The sequence below is a fragment of the Ostrinia nubilalis genome, chromosome 14 (genome assembly GCF_963855985.1).
Source record: "Ostrinia nubilalis chromosome 14, ilOstNubi1.1, whole genome shotgun sequence".
NCBI classification, from domain to species: domain Eukaryota; kingdom Metazoa; phylum Arthropoda; class Insecta; order Lepidoptera; family Crambidae; genus Ostrinia; species Ostrinia nubilalis.
The window spans coordinates 13,181,967-13,202,975 of NC_087101.1; the positions used below are offsets into that span (position 1 = coordinate 13,181,967).

A 21,009-nucleotide genomic window follows, 5' to 3' on the forward strand; every position below is an offset into this window, starting at 1 on the left:
TGAGGCACATCACGCCTACTGCTAGTTCCTTGTGCTGGAATTGGACAAGTAACATTATTCAAGTAAGTCGGCCGTTTGGTGTAGTGGGTCGGCCGTTTGGTGTAGTGGTTCCAAACGGACTACTATTCCGGAGGTAGCGGTTTCGATTCCCGCACAGTACAAACATTTGTGTGCATGAACATATTTGTTTGTATTGGACTGGGTGTTTTCTATGTATAATAAGTATGTATTTACAAAAAAAAAGTATTAAAGTATGTTTATATCCGTTGTCTAGTACCCATAGTACAAGCTTTGCTTAGTTTGGGACTAGAAGCGCAGTGTAAAATGTCCAATGATATTTATTATTTATTTAATAAATGAGAACAGAGAACAGCCAAAATTTTAAACTTCAGTATTACTTAGTTAGAGTTTAAGCCGGATATATTTACGAATCATCCCCAAGCAGACTCTGGATTGGAACCACCAAGGAAAACGTAACAAACGTGAGTCGCCCCAAACAAACTTGGCGGCGCACTGTAACAAACGAGGCGAAGAAAATCGGCAAGACCTGGAGCGAGATCAAACGCGAAGCTCAAGACCGAACGCGATGGAGGACTGTTGTGGACGCCCTCTGCGTCATCTAGGGGACATAGGACCTTAAGTCAAGTTACGTCACACAAGAGAGTTTTGTGTCGTGTCGTTATGGCTTCTGATGTTTCGCATACTAAATGTATGAAACCGATTCCGTTCTTATGCGTCACGACACAGCACGAGAGAAAATAATATGAACCCGTCTTTAATCCTACCTCGCACACTAACAACACTCGTTCCGACTCCGGGTGGCGCGAGATGAGCTCGCTCACGTAGAACTCCCCGTACATTTGCTGGAGGCGTGGAGAGTGCCGCTCTATTATGGGAACTATGTCGTCGTTATCTTCTTCACTGAAAAGCAGCCAGTTATTAGTAAACAAATGAAAATAACACAAATAAATTATGGACTGGAAGAGTTAAACAAACTTAGAGCCTTATAGTACCTAAGGTGTGCGTGTGCTGTGCTATGTACATGAAAAACACCCTAGATTTCGACAACGACCGGCATGTTTTGTACTGATCTCAACAGCCGGTTGCAGCAACGCGACTGCGACCAAGTTAGGGTTAGAGTCACCGAGTAAGTACTTACATTTAGCGCCAATGACTGCAATGATCTGCGCGATAGTGACTGTCACAAAAAGATCGCTAATAAACAAACGGTCCTGCGCTGCTCGCATCCTACGTCTACGTCATCAATAGTGTCCACTAACACAGCCCTCCGTATGCGCAGGCGCGGACTGACCTCGGCCCGGTCGGCGATGCACAGCGCCGGCAGCATCTGGCATTCTGGCCGGGCACGCCGGAACGGGCCCGGAGCGGGACTGACCGGGAACTATACGTCATCAATAGTGTGGACTAACACAGCCCTCCGTATGCGCAGGCGCGGGCTGACCTCGGCCCGGTCGGCGATGCACAGCGCCGGCAGCATCTGGCATTCTGGCCGGGCAAGCCGGAACGGGCCCGGAGCGGGACTGACCGGGAACTATACGTCATCATAAGTGTCCACTAACACAGCTCTCCGTATGCGCAGGCGCGGGCTGACCTCGGCCCGGTCGGCGATGCACAGCGCCGGCAGCATCTCGCCGGGCACGCCGCGCTCCATCGCCTGCACCCGCCGGAACGATGCCTCGGAGCGGGACTGACCGGGAACTAGCACTGCAATGTTGAGATTAACCTCATCGTAGTGTAAGATCCTATATTAAAGGGTAGTGCAAGTATAAGTCTTATTAGGAAGCAGGTCATTTAAATTTCGACCACGACGGTTTCTCCAGCACACAAGATTTTCTATCTTGATTTCCTCTGAACTAGCTAAGTTTTGGTTTTAACGTCACTAGTTACCTAACTGGTTACGGTGCATTTTCTGCACTTACCATGTAGGTAGGTATGTCTCGAAGCTAATTTCGAGCGAGCGTACAAGGAGACAATGTATAAACAAAGACTCTTTTGACGTATACCTATCTGCCAAATATAGGTCAAAATCTTTTCATTGCTGAAGTGTCTACTCAGAAACCTCATAAGAGCACGAACTAAGACCGAGATAACAAGCCAAAGTAACGCACGCGGGTATGACGTCAGCGGCTTGAGCATGGCGACGTGCTGCAGGTAGGGGTCGTGCATGAACATGGACTTGAGCAGGCTGTCCACTAGTTCCCGCGCGTACGCCGGGTTCCAGCACAGCAGATGGATGAACAGCGTGTTGCGAGCGTTCAGCTCTATCGACCTGGAATCGTAATCAACTAAGAAGTTCTGCATCAATTAAAACGCATAAAACGGTACCTTAGCTGTCAGATTAACAGGTTAATTTACTGGTCAGGTTTACGTAGCAAATTAAATTGGAGAAGTCGCTAGAAGTCTGTGACCTAGGAACCTAAGTTGAAAAAAAATCCTGCCTTAATCACTGTATCGAAGAAGTACCGCGATATATTCAAGTTGTAAACAATTAACTAGTTTCATTCATACTGTCTTACTTATTTCAATTACATTTTTTTAAGGAATAAAACAATTTACTTATATTTAGTCCAAATATACTCTTCCCAGGCCCTGGGGTGTACCGACGGAAGTAGAGGGTAGTCTTTTGCTGCTAAAAATCCCACTATGGAATCGTTGATGTCCAGTTGGCATATGCATAGCACGCAGTTTTGTCTGAAATGGTTTGTAAAGAAGATGAAGCTTGGAGCATCCCTCCACCTGCACATGCCCATTCCAACCTGTAAGGCCCGCCATACACGGACAGCTTGAGCAGTTAGTCAGTGATCAACATACACGGACCACTCTTGTAGTCAAGAGTCAACAGCTTGAAGCTGCCAGTGATAACTGCTCGATCAGTTGGTATTAACTGCTTCACAAATCACAAGCGCGCGCGCCGTGGAATGAAGAAAGTGGGCGGAGGTAACTGCGCGAGAGCTGTCGACAGCTCGAGCAGTCAGTGTATGGCTGGCGACTGCTTGACCGCACGATGAAAATTCACCGTGCTGTCGACCGCCCGAATCAGTTGCAACTCCTCGAGCGGTTCGTGTATTGCCGGCCTAACGGTTATAACTGGCCGAATCTCGGGAGGTGGCTTGGGGCAATCAATGTAGGCCAGTGCTGAGAAGCAGCGTAAGAAATTCAGCACTACAATTTAGAATACATAGTTGGTAGGTAAATAACAAAAGCCATACATCCTACCCTGTTAGCTGTGTCGTATAGGTAGGTACATTATAAGCTTACAACAAGAATCTACTCACATCAAGTACACGATGTCTGTATCATCATCAATCCTGAAGTTCTTAGACATGGATTCCGTGACCAGGTTCATGATCACTGGCGCATCGTCCACGTGAGCCAAACGCAGCCGCCCTAAGGCGATAGGTCGTAATATACGGGACACCATACCTGTTTTCTATTTATCAGAAAATAATAAACAAACACTGACAAGATCAGAGGTTTGACAAATATTGCGACAGATATTAAAACGCGGACTTTTTTTAATGTCAATCTGGCCATAAGCAAAATAAGAAGAAATAATGGCGTGACAATAAAAAGTATTCATTACCACGCAAAAAGCATTAACTTCATAATTTCATTTGTTTTATTTAACGGCTTCAGCACACACATTGATAGGTGTCCGTTCCACCAACTTGTACTCTAATGGCGTCATATACAGAGACTTTTTGGGACAGGTGAGACTTTTATTTACTAAGACTAAAGATATGCATAAAGGGTAAAGGATGTAAATAAAACGGTGATAATTTATATATATCCTTATCTTTATTATTATTCTTAAAATCAAAACTCCCAAAATTTCGGTTGAAATCGTCACAGTGCCACGCTCTACGGCATAAACAACATAGGTACTGTTTGAGCTTTACTTAATCATAAAAAACTTCATTAACTGATCTTTACCCTTAATATACAGAACACAATAAAATCTAATAGAAAATAATTTAAATTCTGTAACAATATTCCTACTAGGTCTAATTAGCATCAATAAATAAGATGACTTCATTGTGGATTCTCTTTGGGAGTGATTAGTTTGTATGCCACAGGAATTGAAATGTTAGGAGAGACAATACTTGAACAGTAAGAGAAATACCAAGAAAAAAATATGTTACGCACAGAAATGATGTTTTATAAAAGCTCAGTTAACATAAAATTTTTACAATGCCAAGATATATCTTAGTTTATTTAATTAGGTGATAGGTGAGCATGATCTGTCACGTTTAGATAACAATGCACGTGTGTATGTTCTAGATTTGATTATAAAAAGCTTTTCTTTAGAACTAGGAACATCTGAACATTGTTAATTACATAATTCAAGACAAAATATTTATAAATTATAATGGCCCGCCTGATTTCGAATAAATGCTTTTGCCAAATATAAATACTGCAATATCATCTACATATTTTTCATTGAAAGCAAAGCATAATGAGCATTGAAACACTTTGAACTATACTTACTTTTCGTTTCTTGTGCTACAACTTAAATATTAAACAAATTCATTACTAAGAATAAAATAATAAAACCCACGACCCATAAACTTACATTAGGACACAAAAATTACAATGCGAGAAGTAATTTTTGTTCTGGTCAATTACAACTAATTCAACATAAACAGACACTCGTATTGCTTACGTCAATTTTAGGCGGATGTTGATTTATTGTAAAAAAATATCTTGTTGTTGAAACACCTACGCGTTTTTCTTTTTGAATTAATGGCGGTTTTATCACCTGGTATTATTACGAATACATAATAATTAAATGAAATCTAAATATACACAATTTTGAAATCAAATTAACTAGGTACCACTATTGAAATCTATAAAAACACTATTATGTGGAAATCATTATGAAAAAGTAACACTCATAATAACCTAACTATAATTATGCTAAGCTGGTTGTCAAAACCAAAGTGAATCAGAATTCTATATTAAACGAAGTATGCCTATGTTTTATTTATTAGAGAAACAAAATGTGTAACGGTAACATTGTGTTCTGTCCAACACTAAACAGCCTGTGTGTCTCATCTCGTGATGTACATTGCATTAAAACTAGTACAAAATTATGCTATTATGATCAATATTAAAATCCTTTACACTAAAAGAAATGAAAACTAACTACTAAAAATTATAATAAATTGTTAATACTTAGAAATAATGCATTAACTATAAAAGCGAGCACACTATCGTGTATGTATTGAGATGTCTTTTATGTGTACAAAAATATCGTCAATATCAATAATATTCATTACCCTTCTATATCATTCTGCTATCAATTATAAAAATTAATATAGTAGTAAAACTTGAGTTTTTCTCATAGGATGTGTGAACCACACGCTCTATACACTATGCTACATCCACTTTACTACCATAATGAATTCCATAACTTTGAGACTATCATAAATGCGACTTAACCGTTCGAGTATCGTCGAGTAAAATAATACCTAATCTAATTCATTGTTAGCTCCGAAGATAACCTAGAAATGGACATAATTCAAGGCTCGATAGTACGCTTATAGATACACAAGAAGTCTACAAGAAAACCCTTAGCTACATATTTAAGTCCTACGCTTTTTTTGATACAAAACTATTTTGTAATAACACTGCGTATTCTGCGATACATTGAATACATCTATATTTGCATAGTTAGTTCCGCATGCGAGTACATATAAGTAAAATTACTTAAGGCAAGTGAATAACATATTTCGTCGTATTTTAAAAGACTCACACGCACATATAACTTCGAAGAGATCGTATAGACATTCAAAAACCGTCGCCCGAATGCGTACGGACCAAACAAACCGAAAGAAAATGCTCTATTCTAATTTCCTATATTAATTAGAAATAGTAATTTACGTTCCAGAGACACGGAAAAATATCTTATCTCTACAGTTATATACAAGTAGGTCCATAATAAATATGATGTTTCTCTAAAGCGTATACTGTCATTAAATCTCATATAGCCGCTGCCTGATATAAAAATTACTTGCACCATTCATTAATTTTTAATTATTATATTATTGCAATTTTTTTCACTAATGGCCATACACAAAACGTGTTTTGATAAAGACTATGAACGACAAATAAGTTCCAGTGATAATATAAAAATACTTAGCTATAAAACGTGAGTGTTTCCATAAGAATAATTAATAAAACTATAATCGGAACTTCTTTCCGCATTTAATTTTGGTGACCATAAGATAGGCACATTAAACAAGGACTGGTAGAACATGTTTATTGCCAGCACAAAGGCTTAACTTTAAAATAGTCTCATTAGTTATTCTTATTGCTTTAGATACGACACTTGGTCATAATATTAATACAGTTCTTTTGTGCACAAAATATATTTGTGATTCTGTGTGAAGATGACTTACACTAAACTTCATAAGAAAAAACGTGTTTACAGTGTTACGAATAGAGGCATCAATGCACGAACTGACCTGCTTTGGCTCATCGCTAAGTTACGTTCGAGAAGACAACCAATGATAAACTGTAGCTATGCAATTTTACAGTTTACATAGGTGTCAAGAATTTAATGAAATGGCTAATTATTGTAGCCACTATCATCAGATAGATGAGATTAAAAAGATGGACCTTATGGCAGATAGTTACATTTATAAATGCATCGTGACGTGCAATATCTGGTGGGACACGCCCTGCTTACGTCACGGCATGTAAAAATGTTTTTTTACGGTGCTACTTTGAAGTCAGAACTCGGTACCATGGTAGGGTTTTACACGGATGCGGAAAACAATGCACGATATGGCGAATCCTAATTATCTAAATATACTGTCATTATTGTATTGTAAATGTCAAATAATAAAGTTTGTACGCTTTACATCCGTCCATGCAAAAATGGATGAAGCGTATGCAGGAACACGGAATCTTCAAACATGGCCGCATCAAGAACCAAATGATAAGTTTAAAAAACTTGGTAGTTACGTCGATATGACTATGTTTGGATTACATTATACAGCTACTGTGTCAAAATACGTTTCAACGGTCCCGGCGAAGTAACATTCGATGGCGAATTGGTAAACAGACTATCGAAAAATCATGTGGTTGGCTCTCAATAATTTACGTTTATGCTAACGCTATAAGATAAGATAACCGCTACAAAATTATTTTTTTCAATTGATTTTGTGGATTACTCTAAATCTCAGAAACTGTGGGAGAAATTCGTAATTTAATGTTGGTTAGATTTGTGACATTTAATGCAATTCGAATGTTACTTAGCCTACGGACTCTCGGCGTGATTCGACACAAGGATGTAGCGACAAACAGCAGAGCGTTCGTGCAGCGAGCCTGCCTTTAGGCCTGTTACTGCGTATTGTGGCTGGTATACTCACATAGACGAATTAGCAGCTACAACTGGCGTCAGATATGACGCTACCTATTCCTTTAGTCAAAGATTAATATTTATATTTGAATATTTGATTAAATTTTATATTGCATGCAATTCACACGTGAATAAGCTTAATTCTGAGATTTTTTTCTACTAACTTCTTGTTAAGACATGATTAAACAATGACGAATTAATAAAATGTCTATTTGTTATTCAACAAAGAAGACGCCCTAAAGTTTTAAGATCTCAGAATTGAGCTTAACGACCATACCAATCTGACTGTAAGATCCGCCGTACCATGAAACGATTGATAAGTATGAATCTACACACATTTTGATTGATACCGTTTCTAATACTAACCTAAACAGCCAGGTCGATATCGTCAGCTTCAGTGTGAATAGATGCGAAGTTAAAGGATTAAAAAAATAGTGTATTTATGTGGCATCGGCCGGGGCGCATCACTTGGGCGGTTTGTGCTTGGGCGGCGTGGTGGGCGGCCCGCCCTGCTCGCCCGGCGCGCCGATCGGGACGCCTTCGCTGTCCACCTCCGTCTGATCAACAAAACAACCAAATCAAAGACTTGTATTTACACGCCCGTATTCACAAACATTACTATGAGGTCTCACAGTGCGCGCACAGGGTCACACACGAACCAATCACAGAGCTCTATTCAACGCTGTGCGTTCGATTTGTTGCTTCACTTAAGCAAGCATCATTTCTGAATACGGGTTTTAGTTATTTGAGCTGTGGAAATCCTTGGGGGAGACCTTTGTCCGGCAGTGGACGTCATTCGGCTGAAAAAAACTAGCTGTTTGTAGCTCATATCTTATGCAAGGTTTAGACTAGCAATAAAATTTGCACAATTTGACTTTTGCAAGCTGTTTACCACTGTGTAAATAGCTGGATTCTCCGCTTCTAATCCGCTACATCCTTGTGTAGTGGAGAAGAGGAAAGTGGAAGCGGAGATAAAGCTAAGAGGAAGCGTAGAAATAATTAGAAGCGGCGAACGGCAAGATTTATGCAGTGGTCACAGGTTGCTGAAGTCAACTTCTGCAAATTTTATTGCTAATTTCAACTCTAAACCTCGCTTTATGAAGTGATAACATTGAGCCTCTCAGATAGGACTTTTGATTTTCATATTTTTCATTAATTCGCTGGATGATAGAGTGTAAATCACTTGAAAATGTTTACAAATTAACCAAATCCGTAGCTCATCGTAGCTCAGAAAGTTTCGCGCAGCAAGTGAAAGGTCTTAGGTTCAAGCCTCGACTCTAACCTGTCTCACCGATACTTTAGATTATTTAAACAGGTTTCAATAAAACAGCTAAATGGTCTAGACGAGAATGATCACCATATTCCCACGCGCGATATTACTGTAAAACATTGCGCTTAAAATGCGATTGCGAGAACAGAAGTTATCACATTGATAAAGCATCGTTAACACTATTGTGATTAGTAAGGTAAATAATAATAATAATAATAATAAAAACCTTTATTCAACCAAGTTAACAACTTAGACAACATTGCCAGTGGTCCCCAAACTAGGTAACACCTGTCTCTTGGGGACTGGAGTACGAGGCTTGAAGTTAAATGGCGTTGTAAATGCACTTTATACTAGTAACAAAAAATAAGTAAATATTAAACACAATTTAAGTTTGAATTTAAGTTTGAAAAGCCACCTATGCCATCGCAAACACAAAAAAAACCCAATAATATGCCCAATAAGAAAGTCTTTACTTTATGTGTAGGAGACTAGGAGTGTGTGTTTTATGAGAGTGTATGTGTGTGTATATATTATTTATGTGTGCGATAGTGAGTGTATATGATGTGAGTGAAGCCATAATGTAGTAGTAGTAGTAGTAGTACCTACTACATATTATCTCATCTACATATACATATATATATATATCTTCCTATCTTCAGCCCTGCGTAAGTTAAACTTGCTTGGGATCAGTGCTTGCTCAAAGACACCGCTGGAAGATAGGTGGAGACAACAACTGTTTGGTGTTGACCGTCAGACGGGTGTTCTTAATAGTTGCTCCACTTCATTGTACTGTAGGGGGAGGAGCCATTTCACAATTTTTTTCTTGGTCTCGAATGGGTGGTGGTTCTTTATGTCACATTTAGCAACCACTTTGTTGTATATATGAGGATATAGATAATCACTGTGTGACTTTGCAAATGATGTAGAAATTTTCGGAGTTGCAATTTTAAAGACACGTTTACGAAGCAGGTCCTTGTAGGTGTCTGATCTGAGTACTGCTTTGTGTGTTGTTAATACTGCTTTAAGAACATACAGTTTACGCACACTCAAAACATTACTTTCCGCATAGACCAGATTGGTGGGATACATACGAGGTCTGTTCAGCATAACCTTGAGCACTGCCCTCTGGGCTCTTTCAATTTTTAGCATTGTAGTTTTATAGGTTCCACCCCATGCAGACACGCAGTAGCCTAAAATAGATTGGCAGAGACCAAAGTAAATCATGTAAATCACAGAGGGGCATGCTGCGTCGCGGAGTAGATACATGACGTTGATTAATTTACGGACTCGGCTTGAAAGGCTAACAATGTGTTGGCAAAAGTTTAGTTTGCAATCGATGAAGACGCCAAGATATTTTATGACCTCAACTTGCTCAATGCTGTTACATACGCAAGACGTTGGGCTTGTTCCGCTGTAATTACAGTGGCCGCTGTGAATTTTAATCAGAGGTACCGTTTCTGGCTTAGACCGAGTAGTTTTATAAAAAGTAAGAAATTTGGTTTTCGAGATGTTGAGGGATAGCAAATTGCACTCCAGCCAGCTTGCCACGAGGGACAGTCCCATTTCTGACTTTTTGGTAGTTTCCAGCCACGAGGCTCCGCTAAACAGTAGGACAGTATCATCTGCATAACAGATGATCTCTGAATCCGGCACCGTAACAGCTAGTAGATCGTTTAGGTATAAATTAAAAAGAATTGGGCCAAGAACGCTGCCCTGCGGCACACCAAAGTGGATCGTTTGTGTGTCACTAGTGTGGCCAGCCACCCGAACGCACTGTTTGCGATCCGTAAGGTAAGTTCTGAACCATGCCAGTGCTATCCCACGGATTCCGTTTTTTTCAAGTTTGCTTAGTAGGATGGGTATTGAAACCGTGTCGAAAGCCCTGGCAAGGTCCAGAAAGACTCCAATACAGCAACGACCAGTATCCAGATACCTCACCACGTGCGAGGTCAGTAAATTGACGGCGTCCTCGGTTGAACGACCTTTTCTAAATCCATACTGCCGATTTGACAGTATGTTTTGGGTATCCAGGAAGTTAGTCAGCCGTTCTTGGACAATTCTTTCCAGTACCTTTGACATAATACTCAGCAAGGAGATCGGTCTGTAATTTTGTGGCACATTTTTCGGTCCTGCTTTGTGAATGGGGGAAACCACTGCTGTTTTCCAGCACTCTGGGAACGTTCCGGTAGAAAGGCTGAGATTAAAGACGTGCGTTAGAGGTGCCAATAGAATATCTCTGTTCTTCTTTAAGAACAAAGTTGTTATCCCATCAATTCCCGGGGCGCTGTCACTTTTTAGGGACCTTATTATCGAGTCAACCTCCTGGATATCGGTTGGATACAGAAACAATGAATCCACCGGGGGAGAGCTGATAATCACAGATCTCGCCAAGGAAATCTTATCAAACAACGACAGACTGCATGCAATTATATGAACACTAGGGAAACTACCGTCATGTCTTTGCTAGCGAGCATTTTCCTCTAAAATCATCCAACAACATAAAATCAATATTTCAGTATGATTACTAAATACACATAATGGCATTCATTCACTAAACATAATATTACTATAATTATCCGTAATTCAACCGTAGTATCCTCATTTTACTAATTGCGTTACTATTTCGCGTCCTTGCGTTATTCTGAGCGCGGAGACCATTTTAGTGCCGTCCCGAGTTTATAAATTTAATTTTTGTTTTCATTTTGTTGTCGGTCCAAACAGGCCTGTTCATCTCCGCGAGCTTACATCGAAAACAAAACACGCACGATGGCCCACCTACAGGATACTATTCGACAGGGCCTCACATACGAGCAAGCATTGACTCACGCACGCGTATTCTTGTGTATGATGGAAGAAAATAAAGAAAATGGTGTACTAAATATTGTGCAGTATTTAACTGCCTAAATAATAATAAAAACACAGAATGTACTTTTTTAAGTTGCCTCAAGACACTGAGAGGTAAATAAGTAGTTAATATTATTCACGATAATTCATGCTAAATCATGTATTTCCTCCGCCATTTTCCGCAGTTTGGCACCTCACGTCACATCATTTTACCGAAGTCAGCCCTATAGCTTCGGCGCAGTGCTGATCACTGATGTTTGTCAACAAAATGGTGCTTGACTCTTGAGACAGGCTAAATTACACCATATTGTTAATGAAATTGAGCATACATTTTTTTAAATACCTTCGCGAAGTAAAACTTCTGTACGTAGTAGGTACTTATTAATATTCTGTGGTCCAAATAAATATGTAAATTCTTTCTTTCGTTTCAATTAATAAGCATACTAAATGAGGCCATACCTTCTCGTCCTTGGAGGTGTTCTGCGGCGAAACGGTGCCGTTGGTGGTGTTGTTTTCTCCCGCGTTCTCCGCCGCATCTGTGCTTGTTGTACCTACAAAGAATAATGATATTATTTAACACGTTATTTTTACAAATAAGATGTTGCTTTGTAATTAATTGTAATTTGTGACTATAACATCATCAAGGACCCTCTCTAATTTACCAGAGACAAAAGGGAGGATTTTTTGGCACTTCTCTCGCTCCTACACTCCCCCTAAATTCAAAATTAAGATAAAGCCTGGTCCGTGAGCACGTAGAATTTTGTCCAATGAACCCAAGCTACCCATCCTTATCGCTCGCGCGTAATTATATTGCTGTCGCGACTGTGCGACATGCGCCCGCAGTGAGTGTGCGAGCGCGACAGCAACAAAATTACGCGCGAGCGATAAGGATGGGTAGCTTGGGTTCATTGGACAAAATTCTACGTGCTCACGGACCAGGCTTTAGTCAAAGCTTTTATTCAGTACTTAGGCCCTTTCCAGGGAACTTATACACGTCAATATGGGCTGGTGCTGAGAAATGGCGGGAAATGGGAAGGTCTAACAACTAAACGGCCATTAATAGTTTTGGGTTTTTATCGTCAGCCAGATATTAATGACGGACTAGCAGCATAGCATCAAATTACAAATACCTACGTCGGGAAATATCTTATTTACCGTTATAAAAGTTTTGTTGTAAAATCCCGTGGAGTGATAATTTTATAGTTAATTATAAATACGTTTAAGAATCGAAGATTACGTAAAATACAAATTGTTTAATGGAGCGCGTTATCCACGACTTTGCGGTTGTTGTACCTACACGATGATAATTACCAACTACTTAGGCTAGGCTCTAGTGATAACGAGTTTGATGACTACAACAGCTGTCAACTGATTTAAAATCAATGTATTTTAGTGGGATATTATGAGGTCATTGTAATATTTGATCCGAAATTGAACTTATTTGCCGCACGAACGTGATGGTTCGACAATTTATGGTCTCTCCCTCAAGCATTAGTAGTATTCACCCTGTAGTACGTGGTGATTTATGAACACCTTTCGTGCGTAAGTGTCGCACGATCGTGATGGCTGGCGGTAACTCGTCGACAGTGCTCAGTACTCACCCTACAGTATGTGTTCTTTCATTTATTTTTTGTAACCATGTGGCGCACGATCGTGACGGTTCGGTGGTAGCTCGAACAGTAGTACTCAGAACTAACCCTGCATACTTATACTTACTAGTCACTATTTTTGTATCATTTTCCGCAAGCCTCTTCTTTTTACCCGACTGCGCGACGCAAAGGAGTAGTAATGTGTTTTTGTAGGTTTGTGCCGCACGATCGTGTCGGTTCGGCTGTAACTCGTCAGCATTACTCAGTGCACTCACCCTGCTGCAGTATGTGATGTCATTACACTTACTAGTCATTCTTTTTTTCCGCAAGCCTCTCTTTTTGGAAACGATAAGTGATATCACTCGATTATTTCTAAACTATACAAGATATTGAAAAGCTGGTTACTGATCCTCAAAGTGCTTCATGAGCTCTTTCAAACGGTACCAATAATAGGTTACAGAATAAACTGGAACTATCCGAAAATTCAATGTTTCCAGCTTCCCATACTAAATGTATGCCAACCACACAATATTAGAAGTGTAATTTATTTTTTGTTAAATAATAAACTTAAAAAGTCGGTTAAATAAACTCGTAACTTGCATCTTATTTAAAATTATTTGTGGAAAACATTAGTTTTAGGCTTTACTTGCTATAATATTATCAAGAGAGGAGTGCCATGACTGTGATAGTACTAAATGTATGGAAGACGGAAACATTGAATTTTTGGATAGATCCAATTTATTCTGTAAGCTATTGTTGATACCGTTGGATAGAGCTCGTGAAGCACTTTAAGGATCAGTAACTACTTTTGCGATATCTTGTGTAGTTTTTAATATTATGTAACTTTACCAAATGTATGGAAGCTAGAAACATTGAATATTCTGATAGTTCCAGTTTATTCTGTAACCTATTAATTATTGGTACCGTTTGAAAGAACTCGTCAAGCACTTTCAGGATCAGTAACTAGTTATTCGATATCTTGTATAGTTTAAAAATAATCGAGTGAGATCACTTATCGTTTCCACCCTGTATTTGTGGCGCACGATCATGTTAATCCGGCAGTAACTCGTCAGCATGACTCACCCTGCAAGATGTGGTGCTGCGGACGGTCGGCCTCGTGTTCGCGCAAGACTGCGTCCAGGTTGTAGCGGCGCCGGTACGAGATGAAGAACGACCGCACGTGCGCCTCCGTCTTCGTGCCCAGCGTCTCGGCGATCGCTTGGAAGTCTTTGCCTGGAAGGTCAATGTGGCTGTAATGATGGTCCACCAACTCTAGACGAACTCGAAGAATAAAACCAAGACCTTATCATCTTCATACCTAGATCATAGACCTTTTTGTCTCTTATGCTTTTTGTATATGTGATAAACTGTAAATGAAACCTGTTTTGAGACAAATAAATACTTTCTATTCTAAAATCCAGAACTAATACCACTGCCAGCTATTTTATTGAACCAAAGTCTTCAATAAAAGAGCGGGTAGTGGCACGAAAAAAGCGGGAGATTATTATATTTAATGCTACTTAGAGGTCTACATCCAGCAGTGGACTGACTGAATGATAATGACAACCATTTTTAACATTGGCACTGGACGAAATATGTGACAATTTACATGTTACATTCACGGGCGTATCGTATAGGACAAACAAACCCCATTGTAGGTATTACATACTGCGCATGCTTTAAGAAAGATGCGACGCATGTAAAACATGCGGTGAATAGCATTGTGGGGCCGACACACGCCCCGTACGGTGATAACAATGCGAGTTTAATTCAAAACTTTTACATTCAAGTTTATAACACAAGCATATTATTAATTGCTTACTTTGGGGCTAGATAGCGCTGTATGAAATGGTCCAAAGATATTTATTTTTAACTAGCGGCCGCCCGCGACTTCGTACCCCCTTTTCCCGAATTTTCTTTGCTATAAACCTCACGGAGCCCGAGACCTTTCCAACGAATGCAAAATCGTGGAAATCGGTTCGTGCGTTCTGGAGTTATAGCGTCAGGGAGGAAAACCCGACTTATTTTTATATAGTAGATTATTTATAATTGCATAATAAAAATTAATATTATGCAACGTTACTGCGTTAACACACCCCTAAAATAAAATACAGCCAAATCAAGGCGTCAGTTGTTTGAACTATCTAGGCAAAACAATATTCGGTGACTCACCGTATTTCCTCACAGCTGTGACGGCCATGAGCAGCTCGTCGTTAGTCCAGCGCGAGTTGATCTTGGCCGGGGGCTCCCCGGGCCTCAGCTCGTCCACGCCCGCGTCGCCCACTTTGCGCTTCATCGCGCTCAACTGCTGTTTGTTTTGCTGCACCTACACAAAAACACTCCACTAAGCACCCCAAATAAAAAACGACCAATAAAAACAACCGTAAAATAGTCTGCAGTCATATACTTTAACATTTAACTAAAAGGAAGTGATTTGTGCATATCTGGATTATCCAAGGAAACAAATATGCAAATGCAGGTTCACGGGGATCGCATAGCATTGCAAATAAATAAAAATGTGAAAGCATATTTAAATAAAAATACTCATCAGAAACTGGACAACTAGTAACTATGTGTGCAGAATATTGATGATACCGCCTAATAAAATGCAGTATCGTCAGCTGAATCTACGTCTATGCTATGAGGGCGATCGTTCACATTCTCACATTACATCACACAGCCACTCCCACTGAGACCGGAGCAAGTCCGTCGCGGTGTCAACGTAAGGGTGAGAATATGGGCTACATAGCAGGTGGCCTCTTACTTGTCTCTTGAGCGATATAATTTCCCTGTCCATCGCTTTAAGCATCGCTTCGCCCTGATTGACTAGGCCGGGCTGCGGCGCGTCGCCGGGCTGGGGGCCGGTGGCCATGGCGACGAGATCGTCGTGATTGATGTAAATGCCGCGCGGCAGGCGGTGCTTGAACCGCTGCTGTTTCGAGCCGGGCCCGCGCCGCCCGGCCGGCCCGCACAGCGGCCGCATCGTGCCCGTGCGCCTGTCACAGGACCGCAGGTCAACAACCATCCAGGCAGGGCTGCCATCGCACTCGCAATCCAGATGCAGGAGGGGACCGGACACTGTTCACTGATCATTCCTTAAATTCTCTAAGTAATATGGCTTATTTTCGCTATCTACTGTATTCGATTAGAAATCAATGATCATTGGGTCAGTTGACTTTTAAAAATAGAACCTACAAGCGAAATGAAGTATGTATTTCTATACAAACTATAAAGGAACTCAATTGACTGGTGATGTCCGATCCCCTACTGTCTCATCTGATCAACGAAGCTGAATCTACGCTACGGAAACTCTAAAAAAAAACTCGCCGGAGCAACACGAAATCCGGAGAGCCAGGCCAGATGGCAGCCCTTAATGCCTGTCACGCTCTAGTTTACTTTTCAAAACATGCAATTGAATGCGAAATGTTATGGTAATTAGTTGGTGGATTACCGACCTGGCGTGCACGAGGCATGCCTGGCAGAGCTTGTGCGCGTGGTGGGCCGTGGTCTGCGAGCAGAGAATGCCGCACACGGTGCACCACTTGCCCGCGTCGCCGCCCGCCGCGCCCTACCACCCAACAACAGTTACTGACGCACCATGGGCGGACCCGGGGGGGCGGGGAGGGCGGCACCCCCCCTGGAAATCTGGCAGAAAAGGTATCAACTCTCCTAAAAGCGCTAGTGTCGCTTTGAAAGAGCCAAGTCAAACGATCCCATCTAAAATCTGATTTGCCCCCCTAGGCCAGAAGCTGGGTGTGGCTTGCCCTCCCTCTAGGCCAGAAGCTGGGTACGCCCATGGAAACACCTAGTACATATACTGGGACGGACTAACACGTACACTCCTCACACACTTCTTTTAAAAAACCCATTAGAATATTAATCATATTCTGCACACATAAGACTCACTAGTGAATTTTCCTTCTATCTGGGGCTATTAAAGGAAGCATGCGGGGACACGTTAGGATAAAGCGGGATTGGGTTGGCGGGACTCTAATCTTAAAGTTAACATATAGTGCAACACATACATACGTTAATTAGGAATAATATTAATTTAGATTGATAACTAAGTTTGAAATCTCCTTCTTCAGTAACATTTTTTAATAGTATTGCATAAATAAAATGTGACAAGTTTTGGAACATAATGATGAACAGTGTTAATGAAAAAGGAGAAGGTATTGAATGATACACAGACTTGATGAACCGTCAATTAGTCATTTAAATATGAATGTTGCATGTCAAGAGCAGAACAGCCTTAGTTTGTAGATAAAAATGCAGAGCAGTCAACTAAAAATAAAAAGCAATGTCAATAAGCAGCCAAGTATACCGCCGAGTGATGACAACATCGAAACTGAATAAATGAACAGCTATGACAATAACATTTTATCTAAATTTGCTAAAAGAAATTTTTCATCGTAACCGTAATGAAATGAATTTGAAAAAATCAAAGTGTGGGTCACCACAAAATAAAAATTGCATGATAAAAAAAACATGTAATGGAGTGCAACGACAATGGCATGACACACATTACAGGGTTTCAGGACAACCGCAACAGGCGAATGAGACAGGGTAAACATATCCAATAAACATCAAGTATGGATGACAACACACCGATCAAACAAGACATAGTGAGAGAGTGAAAGAAGACACTGTACACGAGTACCACGTAGGGTTGCCAGATGGAAACTTACCAAATCCGGGACAATCCTACTAGGACAAAGGTGTTGGGACTTGGCCATAGTAAAAATATCTTGGTTTCTCAAATGATTTAATTTGTATTTCAAAAGAAAAATGTCATTTATTTTCAAATACACACTTTTATTAAATAAGTAATGTACGTCAACGTACTTAATAGGACTCACAGGCAGGCCAGCCGTGTCATTTGTTATTACATATTAGTTTATTTTGACACAAAACTATTAGGTTTTCGGAAATCCGGGACAGTAATGTCTAATTACTGGACACGGGACAAGACGCAAAATTCCGGGACAATCCCGGATTTCCCGGGCATCAGGCAACCCTAGTACCACGTGACATGAACAGGATGCTCGTGGGACACGCACCTGCGGGGCCTGGCTCGCCGCGCGTAGCGCCACGGCGCCCGCCTCAGCCGGCGCGCTGCCGCGGACTATACCCCGGTGGTAAGTCCACTTCTGCCATAGCCAATACACGTCATAACTCACAGATAAACAAAGCGCCCCACAACATTTTCAGCTCATTATTTACAGTTCCCATAGAACCTCTGTATTGCCTTCGATTCGTGAACATCTAAATGCAGAGCTTTGGTATTGAAAATTTAGTCAGATAATACATAAGTAAATCGCAATATGAAGAATCAGGACAATTTGGAAGTCTCCTCTGCATTTCTATTTACTAACTATTGTGCCTCATATGAGTAAAGATGAAGTACTCTCAAATAATTGTAGTTGGACAATCCAGATACAGTATCATCAAGTACATTATGTATTCCTACTGTCAAATGTGGGACTGCACACGAGGAAACAAAATAATAAGCAAAATTATATTCTGTTAGACAAAATTTACAATGGAAGCGTTACAGATGAGTTTTAAAGAATACATACCTTTTCATCATTGTCAGACTCCTTATCTGAGCCTCCAGGCTCGGAGCCGGCTGACTTGCCGGTGGCCGAGCTGGTGGCGTTGCGACCCTCACCCACCACATCCATCAAGGACGTGCGGGCTCGTGTCTTCTTCCATGAATAGTAGTATTTTACTAAGGATGCTATCGACTTGTCAGGCAACTGTCAGAAAAAAATATATTTTAGAATACTCAATTTTAAATCAAATCAAAATAAATGTTCATTAGGTGGGTGGAATAAAGACCACAATTTATCAGCATTCAGCTAATTAAGTTATAATGACACTAATTAACAATAGTCATTATCATAAGTAAATTGCTTCTGATATATTTCAATCACTGTCCACTTTCAGTCTCTGGTATTAAAATATCATTCAACAGTAGACAATTTAATTACATTGAAAGACAATGATTTGATATAGGATGAAGCTACTTCTAGTATATTTTGTAGACTAGGTTAAAATAAAAAACAATGTATATTTAATGAGATGGAAAGGAACACAAAATGAAGGTCAAAATAAATTGTCAATTTACCATTTGCCGTATCCTGTGAAAGCTCTTCCCATGGAACTGAAAGGCCTGTTCAAAGAGCACCTTATCTTCAACTGTCCACTCATCGGGGAATGGAGTGAAATTTGCCAGGTCCATAGATGCTCGGTTGAGGTCATGTTTGTGCCAAAATAACATACCAAGAGCCTGTTCACCATTGTAACCATATTTTTCCTTAGCAGTTGTTATGTACTCATCCACTAAAACAATATTACAATGTCAGATTATCAGATGATCAGGTAATCAATGAAAAATGTATATTAAATTAGTGGCATTAAATTACTTACGTTTGTTGTCTGAAATATCAGCAGTAGGAGACCACACCAGCAGAGCCCGGTCTGATATCAACTCAGGCCTCCTCTGCTCTACCGGCTCCAGCTCAGGGCAGACGGCCTGGTAGTCCCTACCCACTCTAATCTTCTCGGCTGCAAAGGGTACTACTGCTTGGTGGCGAGTTACATTGGCGGTGATGAGATGAGCGCAGCATGAAGGCGGATGATGAAAAGCACAAAAATAAGCATGTGAGATGGCTGGTATGAACAAATTACCCCAGGCTTAACGATATTAGTAACACAAAAGCACCCTATCTTTCTGGTCTTTTTCTAAAGCACCTGGATTTAGTGACGAAACTCGTATCATATGGATTTGACTGAGTCAGCTAAAACCATCTACTTTGACTATCTCTCAATGCTGATACGGATAAAAAAATCTGCATACCATTCTCATCCTCGGAACTGGAGTCTGGACTTCCATGGCCATTGGGGCTTGGCCCCCTTGACCGCTTCCCGTTCCGAACATCATTACTCCTCTCGGCCAAAACCATGATTACGCACTAGATAGCACTTTGTTACCTACTAAACTACACAACACACAAATTCATTTAAATAATAACACGGTTACGGACATTAAATAATAGGGAAATGCGAAGCTCCGCACTAAAATTCAAACGTGATTCAAACCACCGCATCAATAATCTGACAAACCAGACATTGTGTGTAACAGGAATATTACTAAACGTCTGTACTCAAGCATTCACTTTTATCACAAATAACTTTTAATCCATTATAATATTATGTTTCACTTATTTGAAGACAGTAAATAATATTTAAAACCTTTGTAATTATTTTAAATTCGCTAAAAGATGCAATTATTAGAAATAAAAAGCTTTATTCCAAAAATTCGTATTTTTTTTAAATGGCAACTTAATGAGTACAGACGCTAAGAAATACTTTGAGAAATAATTTCATACATGTTTCCTATGAAACTACAAAGACAATTTTATTAAATGGGTTGATAAAGTGGTTAAAAAAAATTCATGAGATATGATTTATTATCAATCTAAAAAAATTGCATTAAATTGTCCAATTCCTTTTTAATTTTGAACTTCGTTTAGAGTAATCTTAAAAAAGTTACTTTTTAAAGAAACAGATGGCGTTAATTCTGTGGTGGGTGGCTGCAGTGATGCAAGAACGAGAAAGAAAATGCACGCGTCGCGTTCTTTTTTACCCATGAAAAGAGCGCTAAAATTTATTTTATTGTAAATTTAATATTTGTGACGATACTTACTCCTATTTGTTTTTTTAATAAATCATGCCAATTCATTTAAATATCTTTCCTTTTTTCCTCAATAGGTATTTAACCCTTACACGCTTATAACTATTCCAAACCATAAAATTATTTTTTCTTTAGTTATATCTATTTATTTTAGTCTAATTTAACATAAAAGTAATACAGAAAATATAAGTGCTATGTATTTCAGTGTTTTTCAGTCGGG

At 40.0% G+C, this 21,009-nt stretch overlaps 2 protein-coding genes across 2 annotated transcripts; both read right to left on the reverse strand.

Annotated features, from left to right (window-relative positions):
- Positions 1 to 1,201: 1,201 nt before the first annotated feature.
- LOC135078348 (uncharacterized) lies at positions 1,202 to 3,476 on the reverse strand. Its single transcript, XM_063972946.1, has 5 exons — positions 3,297 to 3,476; positions 2,578 to 2,712; positions 2,130 to 2,290; positions 1,581 to 1,725; positions 1,202 to 1,391 (listed from the first exon to the last, which is right to left on the reverse strand). Exons 1-5 carry the CDS (start codon positions 3,440 to 3,442, stop codon positions 1,202 to 1,204), a joined length of 777 nt encoding a protein of 258 aa, XP_063829016.1. The 5' UTR covers positions 3,443 to 3,476.
- A 324-nt stretch (positions 3,477 to 3,800) lies between these two features.
- On the reverse strand, positions 3,801 to 20,229 carry LOC135078349 (REST corepressor 1). The gene is made up of 11 exons (XM_063972947.1): positions 19,953 to 20,229; positions 19,523 to 19,675; positions 19,221 to 19,435; positions 18,670 to 18,849; positions 18,151 to 18,240; positions 16,546 to 16,658; positions 15,855 to 16,086; positions 15,263 to 15,416; positions 14,174 to 14,323; positions 11,961 to 12,052; positions 3,801 to 7,944 (listed from the first exon to the last, which is right to left on the reverse strand). Exons 1-11 carry the CDS (start codon positions 20,056 to 20,058, stop codon positions 7,852 to 7,854), a joined length of 1,578 nt encoding a protein of 525 aa, XP_063829017.1. The 5' UTR covers positions 20,059 to 20,229; the 3' UTR covers positions 3,801 to 7,851.
- Between the last annotated feature and the right edge of the window lie 780 nt (positions 20,230 to 21,009).